The sequence below is a fragment of the Astatotilapia calliptera genome, chromosome 7, assembly GCF_900246225.1.
Source record: "Astatotilapia calliptera chromosome 7, fAstCal1.2, whole genome shotgun sequence".
Lineage (NCBI taxonomy): Eukaryota > Metazoa > Chordata > Actinopteri > Cichliformes > Cichlidae > Astatotilapia > Astatotilapia calliptera.
The window spans coordinates 64,680,961-64,700,992 of NC_039308.1; the positions used below are offsets into that span (position 1 = coordinate 64,680,961).

General features: G+C 42.8%; 1 protein-coding gene across 2 annotated transcripts in view; it reads left to right on the top strand.

Moving 5' to 3' along the window:
* The first annotated feature begins 3,055 nt into the window (after window positions 1–3,055).
* hipk2 (homeodomain interacting protein kinase 2) overlaps window positions 3,056–20,032 on the top strand; it is a 66,708-nt gene continuing 49,731 nt past the window's right edge. For both annotated transcript variants that reach the window (XM_026176599.1, XM_026176600.1), the window contains exons 1-2: window positions 3,056–3,435; window positions 18,267–19,446. In XM_026176599.1, coding sequence (XP_026032384.1) covers window positions 3,417–3,435; window positions 18,267–19,446 — 1,199 coding nt within the window. In that variant the 5' untranslated portion in view covers window positions 3,056–3,416. The remainder of the gene's footprint in view (window positions 3,436–18,266; window positions 19,447–20,032) is intronic.

A 20,032-nucleotide genomic window follows, 5' to 3' on the forward strand; every position in this document is an offset into this window, starting at 1 on the left:
CATGTCTCATACCATAATTTATCCATAAGTGTCCCTCTTCACATGTTTTCCATATAACATAGTGTTTAATTGATTTATGTGTCTTATATTGAGTTAGAAAAATGCAAAAATGACAATTTCTTTAAGTAAAATATAGTATGAGACATACAAGTCTTATTAATATATTGTGTGTTTTTACTTGTTTCTTATGTAAACAGCAGACACAGGACAAAGTGAACAATCAAATCTAAGTAGATCCTCTGTTGCACGCGAGCTGTGCACTACTTTATTTTGTAAATATTAAGAAGATGGATGGAGGAGGGGTAGCAGTGGAAGATCCATCTCTTTTTTTGCTTCATATTTTTGGAGTTTTTGTAGACCTGCTAATCAGCCACATGAGTTTGGAAAAACGTGTATGACACATACTGATCACTGTGATTTCCATTTTTGATGCAGTGTGCAATGAATGCTCACTAATGTTATTATTTTTTATTCTCTGTGTGCGTGATCTGAAACTACTGTTTGGTTTTGAGCCCAGATAAAACCCCATTTGATGTGTTTGTGTGGTTCTGCCAACGCATTGGCAGAACCACACAACCTGTCAATGTTTTGTGATATGTTTTTGTGTTTGAAGTTGTAAGAAAGGTTCGTAATATGTGTCTTAATTGAACTGATCGGTGTAGCTGGAATGCTATAGCTTTGTTTTAACTTCCTGGTTATTTCCACTTACATTTTGGATGAAATCTTTGAAGTGTTCAAATGTCTTTTAGGATTGGGTTTTTTTTTCTTTAGGATATTTTCTTTTGTCATCACTTCTCAAAGTAAAAAATACAATTTTAAATCGATGTCTTTTTGGATTTTTCAGGAAAACAATGTTCACATTCAAAACAGTTTTATAGAAGTTGCCAGTTTCACATAAAACATGTTTTGCGAAGTGAAAGGTGAAATTGGAGATGTTTCCCAAACTATTGGGAAATGCCATTTGCCGAGTTACATCCTGTTTCTACTTAGACCAACAGTAAAACCGTTTTGCAATACAAAGCATTTCTGTAATAAATATGTTGTTCACATTCTGAACCTTCAAACAAATGGTTTGAATAAATATGTGGAACTGTCTCTTCTCAAGAAACCAGCTGAGTCAAATAGCAGTACATACAAAAAGTAACTACGATGTATCGCTCGAAGATCTCAATAAGTTTCTTTGGAAAAATAGTGTAAGATTGGAAGCATAATAGCCATTATCTATAATTATAATTTGACTAAAAAGCAAAGGTTGACACAGCTGAAATACAATGTACTTATACAGACACAATTCAAGCATTTCTGATGTAGCTTACAGGAAACACCGGGGTGATTTTTTAAAAATCTTCTGTTGATTCCAGGGTATTCAAATTTAGTGTGTCCTTATGGCATTATTACAAAGCTCATTGCTAACTAATCAGCAGAGTTGGTCTGTTTATGCTCTGGCTGCAATGCAAATATAAAAATGTGTCACAGTGTTTTGCTTATTTAAAAGAATCAAGCCCATTAGGCATGATCACACGGTGTGACGCTGTTTAGACTGTTTACGACAGAGCTGAGCACTTGTACATTTTTAAGCATACTTATGTATTCTATACCATATTTCATATGTGGCATATTCTGGACATTTCATAGCTCAGATGCTGTTTGACCAAGTTTATGTCTCATAAAGTATTCTCTTGATGTTGAGGATTTACCAGTGTTAGTCCTTTTAGATACGCTGTAGTGCTGTGGTTGAAGTATCATGAATAAACAATGCATTGCTGATGGAAGAGCTGCATTACAGTGATTTTTAAAACCAAGCAAATATAGGTTGCACATCCCATGGGTCTGTAAGACTTCATTTTTATGCCTGCTTTGCTACTATAGGATCACTTAGACATGCAGCGGTCAGCTCTACATATATGATGTGCGTGCAGGCTGCAGGCTCTCTGACGCTTTTAATGAATGAGTAATTGCAGAACTCATTGCAAAGCTGTATGGCTTAGGACAGGCAGTACATGCTGAACACAGCTCTTCCCTGATAGGTGAGACTGCTTAAATGTAGTTGTATAACATTTGTAGATAGCTTTATTACGCTGTGCTTTTTATGCAATAGAAACTCAGAACTTAAATGAACTTAATTTTTGGGTGCAGCATACTTCGTCAGGGTTGCAAAGTGTGCAGTACTATGTTAACAACCGCCCACATGTCTAAATGGACAGGTTTAATTTAGAGGTTGGTGCGCATATTGCTGTGAGTGCAGGATCGCTGGTAAATGACAGATTACTCACATTTGTGTGAGCCCATGTAATCCGATTCCAGTTTATTCTGTGCAAATCTCATGTCGTCATGCTGTAGCCTACAGTGGGAGCGCTTTAGCTTCGTACAGACGTGAGCAAAAGCACACGGAATCATTCAACCCAGATGCACTTTGCACGGCTCCGAATAACGCCAGCAGAGATTCACGTCACGTCATGTCCGAATATTTATTATCTATTAGCATTTTTTATACCTACTAGAAAATGTGCACAGTGGTTAGTTCTTCTCTTCTTGACATGACACCGTTAAAAAATCTCAGTGTAGGCTTTAAAAATTAAACTAAAAATATAAAAAACTACAAGCAGTGCTTTTCTTGACATGATAATTTCTCTTTCAGACTTTAGTCCATCACTATTTTCTCTCATTACTTGTTGTAGATTAATGAGAAGTCCAAATCTACTTTAACCCCATTCCTTAATATTAACACATTTAATCTTATAGTTCTTTGAACCATTTCTTTCACATATGTATACATGTATAATAAGTTATAGTAGTTATATGAGTACAATGGTGTTACCGCTTAATTTTTTTTAAAAGCGCCCAGCGCCCTGAATCTGAAAGCTTATTTTAATCATTACACAAAATATAAAGAATATTTTATTATCAGTAGTAGTAGTAGTGTTATTATACCCAAAGTTTTTTTGTTTTTTTTTGCTATGGACAGACAGAAAGAGAGAGGGAGGGGAGAGAGACACACACACACATTCAGGGTCTGCCTCATCGATTCGATCGTCATTCGACTCTCTCGCTGCACACCAAACTCGCTGCGCTCTGACCACTGCAACTTTTGCAGAGACTCCTCACTCCACAGACATGTCGCACAATAGCTGAAGTAAACCTGTCATCGTGGCTCATCATTTGAGCCCACAGAAACACACCGCGGGTGGGATTTGAATTGCACAGCCTGTCGTCTGTCGCTCGCCTCGCATCGGACCCTAGCTTTGAAAACGCCTGGATATGAATTATGAGTATTTTCCTCACTAATGAACTGGACCAGTAATGCAGGAGACCGCGTCGACCCTCTCATCAACATTTCAAGATGGCAGATTTTTATTGAGTTTTGAACAGAAATATCGCTTTATTTTTTGCCATGAATAACAGAAATCCTTGCACCGATGGCCCCTGTATACGAAGGTAAGGTGGTTTGGAAAACGTGCTGTTTTCCCCTCCAGTGCTGCTGTGTACTGTGTCAATCGTGGTACAACTGAATTGCGGCTCATACGTAGGAGGAAAGATGCGTTGCAAGCTCTCTCATTTTGCCAAAATCATGCAACCTGTATTAATATTAGATTTTCTAAACCTTACACGAGCCGACTGTCAGATCGCCGGCAGCTTTTTTGCCTTAGCGCTTTAGTGAAGGCTCAGTCAGATCGGGGTGCCAGTCTGAGCTGTGTCCGTTAAAATCGCGCTGATGAGGTTGCAAACCTCCAGAATAAGGTCAAAGATAAGTATATGTTTAGGCCACGGTACATTTACCACTCTCCGTACACTTGGACGTTTATTTGTGCTCGTGTTTGTTCCTGGTAGAAATTTCTTTAGCGTTGCTTGAAGAGGGAGAGGGAATGATAGAAGGTCGGAGACCGATCGGTCCCAGTTTCGCCTGCATTCATTCTTCTATCTCCCATCTCCCCACATCAGTTTAAAAACTAGGCTATCTGACTTTTAACGCTTCGTCAACCTCGGGGTATTGATTCACATACGTATTTATGTTCCGGAAACGATATGCAGCCTTAAATACAGCATATTAGCTATCGCTGCAGCATTTGGCTGTGACTAATCCAATTGAGAGAATACTACCCCGTACCCTTACATTATTTGCTGCCGTGCGTTTTTGTTATTATTCCAAGAGAACAATTCACACACAAACGCAGTGATTGTTGACTGCAATGTCGTTGCAAGGTGGACTAGCAAGCCTTTAAATGTAAAACAATGCAAGCGGTCCATTATAATCCGCGCATGCAAAATCTGGGTCTGTGAATGGTTCAACTACTGTACAAATAATACCTAGAGGTTAAATGGAGTGACAAAGCAGTGGTAACGGAAAAATTAAATTACGTGCAATTTGATGTTGTATATATACATTTTTTTACTTAATTCATTAGTAGTTACATATCAATCAGAAGTAGGCAACTGTAGCGATGCTCATCTAATATACAAAAGGACAGAAAACCCTGAGCAGTAAAGGGGAAACAACGATGTAAGCTATACATACTGATGAGATCCTTATACAAATTGAATAGTGGCAGAAGCAAACGGTGAGCCTTGGTGTTTCTCATATTTAGTTTGTAGCAGCCTCATGTTTGCTTATCTTCTTGTCCACTCTATAGTCCCTCTGCTGGCATTAAACGGAAACCCTGATTTTCACTTTGAGAGAGAGAACTGTTCAAAGTAACACTTTTAACACACTTTAAAGTGCCGTTAGAGTACTATCATGAGCAAAACTGAGTCTTAATAGGGATATTTGAGTTACACGATGGCTCATTTGGGGATATACAGCATCATGAAGCGCAATAAGGTGCCTGCAAACTCTTGTCTGTGTGCTGTTATGTCCCTATAGCAATATTGTAGTGATTTTTCATTAGGGGTGTTGAAGCTTAGAGGCATAGCCTGAGACTCTGGCGCTTCAACATGAAAAGGAAAGTTGAAATGAGACTCCTATGCAAAAGGTAATTAGTGTAAATTACATTCCCTGGCTTTTCCCTTCACCACCGAGGGAAGGAGAAGAGAAGAGAAAGAGGCAGCAAGGGGAATTAATTACCTTGCCTGTCCTCCCCGGAGTTGGGGAGGGGTGTTATGAGAAGTCATGAAAATGACCAAAGTCTCCGGTGGAAAATAGGTGTGGGGGGGGGGCTTCACATAGAAGAAAATCGGCTATTATGTTAATGACTCCCGCTTGTCTGCAGAGCAGCTAATAACTTAAATCTACGTGATTGACTACTTCCTTTGATTGTTTAAAGTCAAGCACACTGAGGAAAAGCCCATTTGCTTTTGTTTGCTGATCTCGTATTCATAATCACTTATGAGAAAGCATTTGTTTAAAGAAGGCTGAGATTTTCAGGACTGGCAGTGGGCATTGTGCTAGTGTCAATTTGTGTTGTTTTTCTCTTGCCTATATTTTTTCAATGTTTATCTTCAGTCCTTCTTGGCCCAGATAGAAGGCCATCGTGCAGACCTGCTGCCAGAAAAGGTAGCGGTGTGATCGTCCTGGGAGCCTGGTCTCAAAACCCAAACTGACACCTTGATGGATGTCTGATGAGCTGAGCAGGTCCAGCAGCCTCTAGCTGTGGAAAAGCCAATATTCAGACACTGCCAAACATGCCTGCCTGGCTAGATATGGGTGTTGCTGTGTGCTCATGCATGCATGTGCATATGTCTCTATCTGTCTGTGAGTCCCTGCACAATCACCCATCACCCTTTTGTAGGGCAGAACTGCAAGAGGATTAGACAGCTGCAGAACTGGGGACCAGGCAGGAAAACAACTTCATTTGCAGATCTGCCGCTTACAGGTCAAGCAGTACTATTCCAGAGTGGATTCATTCATTCCCGCCTGGAAAAATGGACAGAGTATGACTCAGAAGCCGATGATGATGATGGCGGTGGTGACAGGCGCTGCAGCATCACAGGCAGATTAATGTTTTATCCATCTGCGCAGCCATTATGTGTTAATGCGACTTTGAATTACCTTGTGGTTTCCTGGTATGGGGAATGCACCCTGCCCTTGAAGAGGGGAACTTACTCCACTGAGGACAGAGAAAAGAGACAGGACAGAGAGAGCAAGAGTTTCTCAGAAACTGTCCTCAGCCCTGCCTGCCTGGCTCCCTTTCCCCCTCACGCTTGTTTGGAGCTGCTTGATTGATATCTTCCTCACAGACCACAACCCAGGCTCAGACTCCAAGGTTGCAGCTTTTTAAACTTGGATTAGAATTGCAGGAAAAACCCTATGGAGCCCTTTGCGGCCACTTGCTGGGCCACACCCCACGGTAGAGTCGGGGAAACTGATGGAGAGTCTCGCTTCCTGATTGTTATGACAAGCAGGGTGGTGTGTTTAGCTGTTCAGTGTCCATAGTGAACAAAGAGTCAAGCTTGGAGATGGAGGATAGCTAAACAGTTAATAAGTAATGGCTTTAAACAGCACGCATGAAAAAAGTTTCAGAACTGCAGATCCTCGTAGGTAGCATTGTGAATGTTTACCTCTCTTTTCCCCGCTTTTATTCAGTGGCCATTTTGATCTTTTTGTTGACCTGAGTCCTCACCTCATGACTTGTTTGAGAGGGGGTTTGTTCAGAAAGGTTTATGAAAATGGATAAGCTGTCTCCACAAGTATTGCTCTCTGCATTATTCAGAGCTTCCTATCTGAAAAGAAAGTGAAATCCAGGGTTTTGGGATTCTTTGCGCTATTGATTTGTTAAAGCATTTAGAAGAAGAAGCAGAGGCTTTGGAGGGAGGTAGAATGTGAGTTTTATATGAAGACGGGGGCTATGTGAGCTCTCTGATGTTCTGAAATAGTTCACAGGTGTGCTCTGAGAGTTTTGGGAACAGATGGGTGTGTGGTAGGGTTGGGGGGGAGCGGTGGTTGAGGCAAAGCTGAAATGACAGGTTAGTAGAGGCCAGCCTGACACAGGAGAGCAAGCCTTCAATATGAGCAGGCTATTTCAACAGGCTCAAGTTTTCATATACTGTTTTCAGCAAATTTCTCTGGAGTAGAAGTGCCTCCAAGACTCTAGCACATCATTCTTCCACTTCTTTTCTTTTGCAAGAAAGAAATGTGACTACGATGCAAGAGAACTTTGCATTTCTCATTTTCTCATCAGCCAGTGCTGCTTTAGTGCCTCTGTCATATAGTTCAAACCCCAGAATCAGCCGAGGTCCTTGTACTTGGAGACCACATCAGTTGCTGACATTAGTTAGTTTTTTTCAAAGACGAAGAGGGAGATGGGTTGCGATGGAGCCTTAACCCTTCCGAGTGCTTGCACAAGGCATTTCCCTGTTGGTTTTCATGCATGTGCGAAAGCACTCCCCCCCACTTTTGTTTCACATTGTGTACGGTGTCAGCTTGTTTGAAACATCTGCCTCTGGTTCTGACTAAAACTGTAACGGCTCCAGGCTGCGTCGGAAAAGAGACTGAGTCAACGAGCATCTCTGAGCTGGACTTTTACATGGAATATTAAGTCTATTTGCATTAATAATTTTGAAAATCTACCGTGAAGATATGGCGGGAAACAGATTGGTGTTTTCTGGTTTTACTCAGTCGATACATTTTGTAGCTTTAAGAGAGGTTTCCTTATAATTTAGGATCAGCATCTAAGAACATTTTTAATAGCTTCTCTTACTACCGTGATATATCACTGTCTGTTAAAAGGCGTGATGCTGGGAGTCTCTGCACTGGTAACGCATCTATTGCTTTAATCGTCTATGAAAGCTACAGTTCAAACAAAGGTTAACATTTGACTACTTCTCAACACAGCACAGAGTGAATAAGCCATTTTGTTAACTTGGGCCTATTAAATAGTAACTACAAAGAGATTCTTACAGCATGAAAAACACTTTAAACGCTGAGCATGTCTAATACTTTTTCAGTATGTGAAAAATATTGCACAGTGCGGCATAAGAATGATCTGCACTTTATTTATTTCATTGCTCACTTTGCAATCTCTCATCATCCGCACACGACCCCCTCCAGTTCCCACCCTGCGCTTCCCCGCCCCCCCCCCACGTCTATCTCTTATCTGTCCTTCCATCCCGCTCTGTTTGTTGATAAGCCGAGAGGCCATTGGCCAGCACACATGGTACCCATGTGACACTTCAGCAACAGCCTGATGGCCAGATTGGAAGCCCCGTTGTATGTGTGTAATTGGAGGCTGCTTTGGAGAAGAGGTCTGGCTACTGTAGCTTTTTTGTTCTTCCTAACCCTAACCCCCACCCAGACTCCCCCGCTGCCTCCCGCCTTGCTCGGTCTCTCCTGGTTTGTATTATTTGATTATCCCATCAGTAACCCCCAGAACCCAACCACCACCTTGTTTTTGGTGCACACTGTCGCAGGTCGTAATCGTATTGTTTGTGATAATGCCCCCCCCCACACACGCGCACACACCCCAACCCCACCCGCACATGTATAACTGACATTGTACTCTCTGGAAGAGAGCTGCCAGTGCTGGCAGTATTTACCACGAGCTCATCTGGCCATTCATCTTGACTCAGAGTGCACATGCACACATGATGAAACAAAAAAGTTCTACAAAGCATGTGTTGTAAGGGCAACAGATGATGTACGGAGCTACAGCTGGATGGGGAGGACAGCTACCGCACTCACAGCCACTTCATTTAAACAAAAGATCCAAACCGTCTCTTCATATTATGTGAAGCGCAGAGTGAAAAATGGTTTGCAGTTTTTAATCAAGCCTTTCATAACCTCTACATTTTTCTCCTCTTCCGAGGGAAAGAGGCACGGTGGGCGGATGAGGCTAGGGGAGAGAGGGGACTGTTTACAGACAGATATTAAAACGAGCACAGAAGTACCGAATTAAATAGTAAGATTGGGGCACTCGAGTATACGCACCTGTATTCTTTGACATAGCTATAGGCTCTTCCATGTGCGGTCAGCCAACATGGACTTAGTGCCGCTGCCAGCCCCATCACCACTCCTGGCTCTGGCCCCTCTCAGTCATGGAAGGGAAGTGGAGCGATGGGCGGCTGCTGGCGGCCCCTTCACAGATGGCTGCAGGTACAGCGCTACGCTTGGCTGATAACCAAAGGACTTCAAAGCTCAGACGAGTGCTTGAGCCCATTTCTGTCCAGAGCCAGGAGGCAAAAGGCACAGAGCAGAGAAAGGAGACAGCAACAGACAAGAACTGGGGTAGTCAAAAGAGTCAACAGGCATGGAAATGAGCAGCTTTAGCCTTTTCATCTTTTGCTCCCATGTTCATCCTTATATATAGTCGTTCAGCACTTACTCAGTCACTATAATCTTATCATATTTTTCTGTTTCTATACTTGCTGCATGTTTGTCATTATTCAGTTACTACGAAAGCTACGATGACACATCCTCATATTATCCAGAACCGGAAATGAAAATAAGGTGGCCATTGTTATAGATAGGCACCACTTCCTTTCAAGTTTTCTTTCTCAGTTTTGTTCAGATTGGGATTCTCTCAGGATAGCTGTGTTCCCTGTGGAAAATCATTTTCAATAAATAGTAAACTAAGAAGGATCAAACATCAAAAGAAGCAGGAGGTAAAATGATGACATGTGTTGATAGAAACCTTTCAGTGATGAAATCTATTTAATATTCACATATGTAGGGAAATGACGTCTTTGTTGTTGCTAAAGGCTGGAGATCAACTCTTTATGAGCTTTTAAGGGATAATGTGGAGAGCGAGAGACGTTAAAAAGTCATTGATTCAATTAGACATTCCAGCGGCTCCTCTAATAACACTGCAGCTGGCACGACAAATAGCTAAGTGTCCCAACTGTAAGAAATATGCCTCCATTTTTGCTGTACCTGTGCGCCGGAAGAGGCTCAGTAACATTGAGACGCAGCATAAGTGAATGATTAAAGTTATTTAATGGCAGCCGGAGGCTTTTTATTGAAAAATCGTAATATTTCTGATCTTTATAAAAACTTAAAGTAATGTTTTTTCTTTAATTTTGGTTTTATTTGATTCTCTGACATCTATAAAAAGTATATTTTTAACCATCATATTTATATCAGAACACTTACAGCAGTAGCATAGACTGCAAGGCTGAAGAAGCTCTGCAAATAAAGCTTCTATGTTTCGCATTTACGCAAGGCTTATTAAAAGCTTTAACACTGGTTCATGGTAAACACGAATAAACTGAGTTCAGGAATCACAGTGCATGTTTGTATCGCTGTGCCGCAGTATATAAAAGAGGGTACACACCTTTTAGATTCACTCCTCACTTCAAAGCCTCAGGCACATTAGGGCCAGCCAGCAGCTCTGCCTGGCAGCCCTTTGAACTGACCTCTGCATTCAGTCTGAGAGACAGAGATGGAGAAAGGAAAAGGCATTGAAATGGGGGGTGACGTAGACTGGAGAAGTATGGGAGCATTGTGAGGAGGGAGGTAATGGAGCTGAGGCTGAGAGATCGGGATGGGTGTGGGGGGGGGAGACAGAGATGGTGGTGGTGGTTACTTTACATGGGTGGTTTCTGAGTGAGGGAGTTTGGAGGAGGTGTCGGTGGGGGTCGCAGATTTTACCCTTTGTCTCATTTAATCTGCATCCTACATCTGAGATCAGTGTAGTCCAGTGATGCGTCTGCCTCCACAGCTCCCCTGACAGAGCACAGCAGCTGCTAATACACACACCAACTTGTTTGCGCTATTCCAGCATTTTTAGAGAAGCTGGCCCAGAAAAAAGGCCAAAAGTTGACCTTTAGCTATGAGGACCTGCTCTATTTCCCCCCCTGCTCCACAACCGTCCAGTCCAGGCCAGTTATTTCTACCTCATTAAGCCCCAGTGAAACATAGACAGAGTGTGAGTTTGCCATTCACAGACATTTAAATTGAAAGATGTAAAGAAGTGTTGTCCATCTCAATGGCATGAACTTCCTCCAGTTCTTTTAAGTCTGGATCAAAACACCAGGCACTTCTTTCTCATTGTGAAGCATCTTACACTGATTAATCATTATTTACTAACTTCCCACAACCTCTCTTTTCCATCTGTTAAAATTCTTCTCAGCTACACAAAACTGAGTTTAGAAATCTCACATAGATGCACAGATCAGACCCAGTCTGGCAAACTGTTGCAGCGCCGAATGCCATGTGCTTTATTTAACAGAGTTTGTTGTAATAGCAAAACAGAACTCTGATTTTCCTTTTGAAGGTGTCACCATTTATGCACGCCAATTCAAATATGTGTTTCCTATGCACGTTGTTAAACTGATGGTCAGAATAGTCATTTCCTGTCTGGGTTTGGCTGCTATTTGAGACTCTGAGGACACTGTAAATATAACCAGCTAAAGCCATGATTTTCACACTGAATCAGACGCAGTGGGCTGACTTGGCTAGCGATATTTATTACCTCAGCTCTGTGGCCAGAAGGACTCAACCAGCCATGTTTACGACACACTGTCAGTTGGATTAAGGACACATATGCCTTGCTAAATTGGTATGAGAGCACATGTCTGCGTGTGCGCTATAATCTTTTAAAAGCTGTTTGAATATATCGAGCGCTGGGCCTCACTTTGTCAAAGAACTGACAGACAGAATAAGAGAAACGACACCAGGAATAATGTTTTGAAAAGAAGATGAAGAGAGATTAAGAGATTAAAACACTTTATTAAGCATGCATATTGATGAGTCACCTGCTGTATGAGGCACAAGTACATGTTGAGGCATCTTAAAGGCATGTAGCCAAAATTAGTCTGATCTGTAGCCTTAATAGGCCCTGAGCACCAGATTCACACACACCCCTGAAATATCACACAATCTCGTTGCCGGGGGAAGCATGTGCACCATCTCCAGCCTCTCTGTGATAGGAAGGTAATACCAGGAACAGGATCCATCTACATGTAGGGGTTATAAAGAGCACTGATTTGTGATAGACGAAATTGCCCGTTTCTTCCTGTGTCTACTGTATTTGAACCAGTAAAAAGTGGGATTCACGTGTCACCATCATCACTTATCGTCATGAGACAAAGTGGCTCTTCTTTATTTTCCTTTTACTCGATGAGAAATAAGGTGTCAGATATCCAGATTTCTTTTTTAAGCCATCCGTTTGCAAGTTTGAATACAGCTGTGTTTTGGAAATACGGGAAGTGATGGCTCTGCCTTTGCCTGATTGGTCCCCAGGTGCATGTTCAGGTTCAACTGGTTCCTCCTTTAGTGGGGTTCACCGCTGGGTTTTCAATGTGTGCAACAAATTAATTCCCCTGAGTGTGTGTGCAAGTGTATTTTGGGGTGGTGTTTTCATGACACTTGTTGCTGCTTAGCTAAGATGCCTTTAGCAGAAATCCACAGAGCGACCAGTTAATCGTAAAGTTACACAAATGTCCTAAACATATACGAAACCAGTGTGCGGTAGCCTGTTCCATGGGACAGGGCAGGGAGGACCATCGTTTCAAAAATATCTTTCTATTTTACTCTTAGTTCCTTTGTTTTACCAACAGCAAATAGTATTTACTGTACAATATAAAAAAGAGTAAACACTTTGGTTGTTATGGTTATGGCTCAGATGAACTTATAAGAATTCCTGCTCAAAATATATCTTGCATCAAGAGCATTGAAACAATTAAAAAAGAAGAAATCTGTTATTATAATTCGAGGCTTTAGAAATGAAATCGAGATTTGCATCTGTGAATTGTTGCTTTAGTCTTTTGTGCTACGAGCATTACTTTGAATAATGACTAAAATGTTGATTTGCACTCAACAGGAACCTGGCTTTGAGCATTTTTGCATACGGACATGTGCGTCGCACCATCATTTAACTACATTTTGCGTTTACATATCTTCTGTCTGCTTAAATTAAGTGGCAACCTTTTAAAAGGGCAGGTTGAGGTGCGCTGCAAGACCGGCAAAAAGGCCGCCATTCACTTTCACAACAAAGAGCTCCTGGATACCAGAGCAGTTTGCAGAAAATAATCCATAGTGCTCTGGCTGCTCTCAAATCAATTTGCCATTGTACAGTGCTTTCTCCCACATTACACTCATCTGTATGTCCTCCCCCATTGTTTGCTATGTTTGGTTACTGGTTTGGCCTGTAGTTCTCGTATGTTGATCTCATTATATTACATTGTGTCATTGTGAAGCCTAATGACATAAGAGGAAGTACGGTTTAGCGGGTTGTTTCTTACTGTGTTTAAATGATAAGCATTGTGGAGAGCGGCTGCTTATCGTGCGCTCGGCTCTGCGTGGCCCTGCCTGCGCTGTGTTGGAGCTGTAGTCAAAGCAGCACAGCTTGAGGCATACAGTGGATGTCACTGGCAGTGTAGTCAAGCCTTGTGTTAACAGGTGCCATTGGTTCACGGTTGGGTAAATTTTTAGCTCCCCTCCCTGCACCAAACTCTTTCTTTCTTTCTTTTGGTGCGAAGGAAGTTTAGTGCACACATTCGTGATTCGATTAATAAGCTCAAGCAAACCCACTCTGTCACCCTCCTCTTCCTCCCACTCGTGCTTCTCCTCCTCATCTCCTCTTCCTCTCCTCCACCCTGTTCAGCAGCTGGTTAGGCTGACCTAGCAGTATAAATGTTTTTTCTCGCACCAGCCGTTTTATGACCACATTTACAACATGGATAACTGCTTCCTTATCTGCCCACAGTTGTCCTGGGGTAGTAGGTTTTTGACTTTTACAACAAAAGTGTTAACATTTGAACTTCGAATACTCAAAGTGTCGTAGCTTAGGTAGGCGCTAAGAAAGGTAATAAATTCAGATTGTTGTTTTTCATCAGTTGCTTTGAAATATGTGGAGCCATATGCACTCCTTTGTATCTGTGCTCCTGCACGCACTCACGTGTGGACACATGTGTGTGTTCATGTTTATGTATCTACGCATGTGCATTTTAACAAGCGCTGAGTGAACATGTTATCTCGCAGCTAACACAACATGTTGTATCTTTGGCTGTTTGCTTCCAGGAAGGGGAGAGTTGAGGGAGTGTCACATTTACAGCTGGCATGTTGTTGATTTTCAGTTTAAAAAGTGCTGTGTTTATCTGTGAAACAGTATTCATATTTGCCTTTCGGTCTGCCCATATGCTAGATTGTACTCTTTTGTGTGTTTGTAAGAGAGTGAAAAGACATGATGAGGCGCTTCCAACTGGTCAAATATTGTAGTCAGAAAGAGCGCAAAGCCTGATGGAGCAGCAGCCTGCATGACAGCAACTCCCCACAAGCTTTTCTGATGCATTATTCTATAAATAAGCAGAGATGAGAGAGCTAAAAAAGCAGACAGGATGGTCAATAGTGGCCTCGAGAGAGAGAGAGAGAGAGAGAGAGGGGGGAAAACAGAAAGGGAGAGAGACCATGCAGAGTCAAGCTCCAGCTCTCCCACAGAGGACAGAACTCAGGCAGGAGGCAGGAACACAGGCTAAAAACCTCTGCATGGACACGATTTTCCTCTGCAGTGGCGTGTTCACTGTTGCATTTGGCCACAAAGTCACTGGAGCTACAGCAGGTTTTTCAATTTGTTGGACAGGTCCATTTTTGTAAATAGTATAGACACAGTATAGAGTCTTTGACAAGAGCAGCTCTTCTGGGCACCAGAATAACACTGAATGTTTTATTTTGTCTTCTATCTAAAAAATGGTATGAGGAGGAGCACAATCATGCAAACACGCAGCTAAGAATGAGATAATGCTTTGTCTAGACGGGCAGAAGTCACTTCTTTAGACAGCGACTTGGCCTACCACCCAACACCCTCCAGTCCGCAGACAAAGAGATGTCCAGTAAAGCAACAGGGTCACCAGAGTGTCTCTTTTGGTGTCAGTAGCCATTAGGCCTCAGGAAGTAGTCCAAATATAACCAGGCCAGGAGACATCAACCAGACAGACCTGACTCCTGTTTCTGTCTCCCAGGTGATTGTTGGTGTCCTGGTACTGTGTCTCGTTCTGCTCGGTCCTTTGGGTACAGAGAGAGCACGGAACAGGAACTCTAGTGAATGATAAATATTTAAATTTCTTAGAATTATTTTTCATTCGTTTTTCCTGCAAACTGCAAAAAGATTACATTTACATTACATTAAGCCATTTTAAATGAGGATTTCTATAAAAGCATAGATATTTGAGAATAACCATGGGTGAGCTGAGCAGTAATCGAGTTTTATAAGACTGTTCGTAATTACAAAAGACTATTTGGTTGGTTTGTTGGTGTTTAACTCTGCCAAGTTGTCAAAAGAGTATAAATGACAGGTTTAATAAAAGGCAGCAAACAGAAGCAGGTCACAGGCTAGAATGTGAGGGCCACTCATGGCCCCAGCTCTCCACGCTCTATTCTTCTCCCCTCCCTTTCAGTCCATCTCTCACCCTCACATGGCATGCAGAACGACCCTGATACTCCCAAAAAGAAGATTAACAAACCCCTGACAGAGAAGTAATCTCTCTGAAAACATTGACTATTACCATTTCAACATGCTGCCTCTAAACAAGGGAAAATGCCTCTGTGGTATGCTTAATTGCAGTGTGCGGGACACACAGAGTTCCTTTAGGTATGTTAAATGGACAGCCTTGGCTACTGAAGGCATTCCAGCATTGTAAATGTACAACAATGGACCTTTGCTGTTCTTTGCTTGGCACAGAGTTCACAAATTTAGCTAAAGTTCAAGAGGACCATTTGAAGGGAAAGTCTTTTGACAGAGGCTGTTCAGATTCTGAATCATAAATACTTTTAAACTTCATTCAAGGTGAAGACTGATTCATGAGGACTGGTGCTGCCTTGGAAATGAAGTATAATTGGTCACATTGTTTCCTGCGTATGTTGTCATGAGATAACATTCCAGCCATTTGACCTTTTATGTTTAGTTCATTTAATTACTTATCTGTTTTCTGCACAAGGCTCTTAAACTGTTGTTACTTTTAGCTTTAGCTGTGCCGAATATCTCGACAGACAAAGCTGAATTTCAAGAGTTTCCTGTACATTTCTAAAGATTTTTGTTGGCTATTTTTCAGAGCCCTTCCCCAATTTAGACAAACAGGCTTGGCCTTCAGTTCGTTGCACTGTGTCGACAATGTTAACTGAACTCTTTGACCACAGGGTTCAAACTGACAGGGAGTCAATGAGTGACTAAGATCACGGTTCAGGAAGAATTCGTGTGATACGAATGCAAGAGCAGCAAGCCCAATCTGGCCTTGTAAAACCTTGAACTATCCACAATCACGCTGGCAGATATGTAATGTTGGAATTTTCCATACGAGAAACAGGCTGGCTCTGTGCCCGTCCATCCATCTCTGTGCTCATCAGTCTGTGCCTGTGATTATCCTCTCAGGCTCTCAGTCACACACTGTTGACACTGCTCTGTGACGCAATGCATCATTCAAATTATTTTTAGCGTAAAGTCCAGACACAGGAATTGGTAATCCAAGGAGTGACATCTGGCCTTCAGGGCTTATGTGATTAGCAGAGAGCCTTGCCCCTAATAGCCAAGCGGACGTTCTTCATTACCTGCGAGTCTGGACCTGAACTTACCAGGTGTGACCACTTAAACTACAAAAAAACTCTACACATTAATGATTTTTCAGACAACATATGTGCTGATAACATGGCTAAGCCTCTAAATAACTGCTACACGGAGGTGCTATCTGCTACTGTGCAACACTTGCCAAGCTTACAGCGAGCACTGTAATGTGCACTCTGCCTTCAATCCTGCCGCATTAGGGCTAAGACCAGATGAACAAAGAGATAAATAGTACGTCCAAGCAAGGCCAGAGGAGAACCTAAAAAAACCCAAAAAACCCCACAAAAGCAGGAGGAAGAGAGGTCATGAGAGTTAAAATAAACAAATGAAGCAAAGTATAGTGGAGGGCTGCCAGCATCCTACTGAATTAATCATCATCATCACTGAAAGGAGCTAATAATGACAAAGTGACCAGTCATGTCCTCTCCTCAATGCTTTCTGTCCACACAACATAGTCCACAATTATAGAAGTCATCCCGTTTCGGGGGGAGTGTGGTCCTTTAATTATCTTTGAACACAGCAAAACTTTCCAGCTTCCAAGATGTCTATTAAACACACAAAGCAGCAATTTTTCCAGCAGTAAACAACGTTTAAGGGTTGCTAGTGTTGTGTGCATGTTGTGGCGGTAATAATCTTGGAATCGTGCATCAGTTGATCAGCAGTGGCCTAATTGTGCATGCGCGCGCGTGTGTGTGTGTGTGTGGGCGTTGGCATGGCCAGGTGGAAGCTCTTAGTTTGTTAGCAGTAAACTAATTTTGGGTTTACTGGAAACTATTTAAACATATCATTAGTACAAGTCTCATATAATCTCGTGCTGTAATAATCATTTTGATGCTACAAACAAGCCTGTTTGCAAAAAGAGATAAAGAAAGGAACTATTTTTGGGCAGTTGTTTGCTTGGAGAAGCTTTTGCTTATTCTGAGGCAGCTTGTTCCCAGGAGTTCAGAGCACAGCCTCGCTGCAGTTTTGCTTTTGTTTTGTTGTCTTCAGGATCTGTGGTTGAGAGGGAGTTGAGTCCCTCTCGCTCCTGTTTTCATAGTTACTTGAGCAAAATTTCTTCCACTACCTTCCCCAAAGTGAGTAATTGTGTACCAGTAAGTGGCAGGGCTGGGCTGAGTGGTGGGGAAGGAAATTGCAATCATTCACTTACACTTATTGCGCTCCTACTTTTATATATGATTTCTTACGGCTCCTCTGTCTCTGTGGAGTGTCCGATGAAAAGGGTATTCTTTTACTATTCACTGAGCCTATTTACTTTGCCGCAGATGGGAACAGTGGGGAAATGGCATTTCCTTTGCATGAACCAGTGGTTTGCATAAGCACTGCTCAGTCTAAATCTTCTTATCTTTTGGCTAAACCTTTTGGCATTTTTATGTTATATAACAAATATATTTAAAAGAAACCCTCCATTACTGCGCATTGCATTCAAAAACAATTTGGCTTCAGATTTAATGATCTAGGCTCGGATGTTTTACTACCAAGTGTTAGATAACAGCACTTCTGAGAAACAACTTGATGCCGAAGCGACAAATGCTTGATGACATTTTAATGGTTAATAAGTCTTTTCATCAGTGGGTTTAAATCTGTGGATCCATTTATTATAATGGATGATTATTTTATAAGCATTCATTTACCGTGATGTTGAAAAGTGCAGTGGGTTTGCATGACGATGTATCAGCATATATGTATGCTTGGTGTTTTAATGACCTGCTCTGACCCAAGCTATCTTTATTTAAAGCTTCTTGCTACCACTCGTGTTGCAGGCACTCTCATATTCCTAACCTCTCACTTTCATCCCCCTCCTGTCTTTCTTGCTCCTCCCCCTCCGTTCCTCTCTTGTCACAGGTATGGCCTCGCAAGTGCAAGTGTTCTCCCCTCACACTCTCCAGTCAAGTGCCTTCTTTAGCGTGAAGAAACTGAAGGTGGAGCAAAGTTGTAACTGGGATATGACAGGGTACGGCACACACAGCAAAGCCTACAGCCACAACAGCAGCAAGAACGTGTCGGCCACCAGCGGCCCCCTAGGCATCAACAGCTCCCTGCAGGTCGCCAGCTCCACCCTGCCCTACGAGCAGGCTCTCGTCTTCCCAGCCACCGCGGGCCACATTGTGGTCGCCTCAGCCAGCAGCACTTCGGGGGCCGTGGGGTCTCTGCTGGGTGGCGGGGGTGGAGGCAGCAGCAGCAACAGTAGCGGTAGTGGAAGTGGCGGAGGTGGCAGTGGTGTGGGTGGTGGGGTTGGTGTTCACAACCTGACGCGCCGCAGCACAGTCAGTCTCCTAGACACCTATCAGCGATGTGGGCTTAAACGCAAGAGCGAAGAGCTTGACAACAACAGCAGCGTGCAGATCATTGAGGAGCACGGCCCACCGATGATCCAGAACGGAGCAGCCAGCGGAGCCACGGTGGCTACGGTGGCCACAGCCACCTCCACAGCAACATCCAAGAACAGCGGCTCCAACAACGAGGGAGACTACCAGCTGGTGCAGCATGAGGTGCTCTGCTCCATGACCAACACCTACGAAGTCTTGGAGTTCTTGGGACGAGGAACCTTCGGGCAGGTGGTCAAATGCTGGAAGAGGGGCACAAACGAGATAGTGGCAATCAAGATCTTAAAAAACCACCCATCGTATGCACGGCAGGGTCAGATCGAGGTCAGCATCCTGGCACGTCTCAGCACGGAGAGCGCAGATGACTACAACTTTGTGAGGGCCTACGAGTGCTTCCAGCACAAGAACCACACGTGCCTGGTATTTGAGATGTTGGAGCAGAACCTGTACGACTTCCTCAAGCAGAACAAGTTCAGCCCTCTGCCTCTCAAATACATCAGACCGGTGCTGCAGCAAGTGGCCACAGCGCTAATGAAACTGAAGAGCCTAGGACTGATACATGCTGATTTGAAGCCAGAGAACATCATGCTGGTGGACCCATCTCGACAGCCCTACAGGGTCAAAGTCATCGACTTTGGCTCAGCCAGCCATGTGTCCAAAGCGGTCTGCTCCACTTATCTACAGTCCAGATACTACAGGTAAGAGATCGGGCTAGTTAGCTATTATATGTATGACTGCAGATACAACGTGCTTCTTTCTGTTTGTTCAAGATTGTTCTTTATTGGGCCAAACATCCAAATCTGTTGTTACCCTCTGAGTTTCCCCTGAAGATTTCTCTTTGTACCATTATTTTTCTTGTACTTATTTACCCCCCTAGTTAAATTTCTCCGACAGAAGACAGGGTAATAAAACTCAAAGGCTTACTGAGAAGAAAAAACAAAAATCAAAAAAAGAGTCGGGGCAGGACAAAACAACACCAACCATGCTTTAGTGTTACTTTGATGAATAGAGAAGACCTGCTGAGACTCTAGTAAAGACATAAGAAACCACAGAGCATATCTAAAGCCATTTCACTGTTTGGTGCCATTGAGAATTTCGTGGTTTTCCTTTTTTTGTTTTGTTTGTTTGTTTGTTTGTTTTTCACAGAGAGAATTTGAAAGACGGACCACAATCATGTGAGGTAGCAATCTATCCCCAAGTTTCAATTCACCCTTCTACTGCCCAGACCCTTACCCCCCCATCACCGTAGCTGGCTTCCATTTCCCCCAGGATAGAGACGAGGGT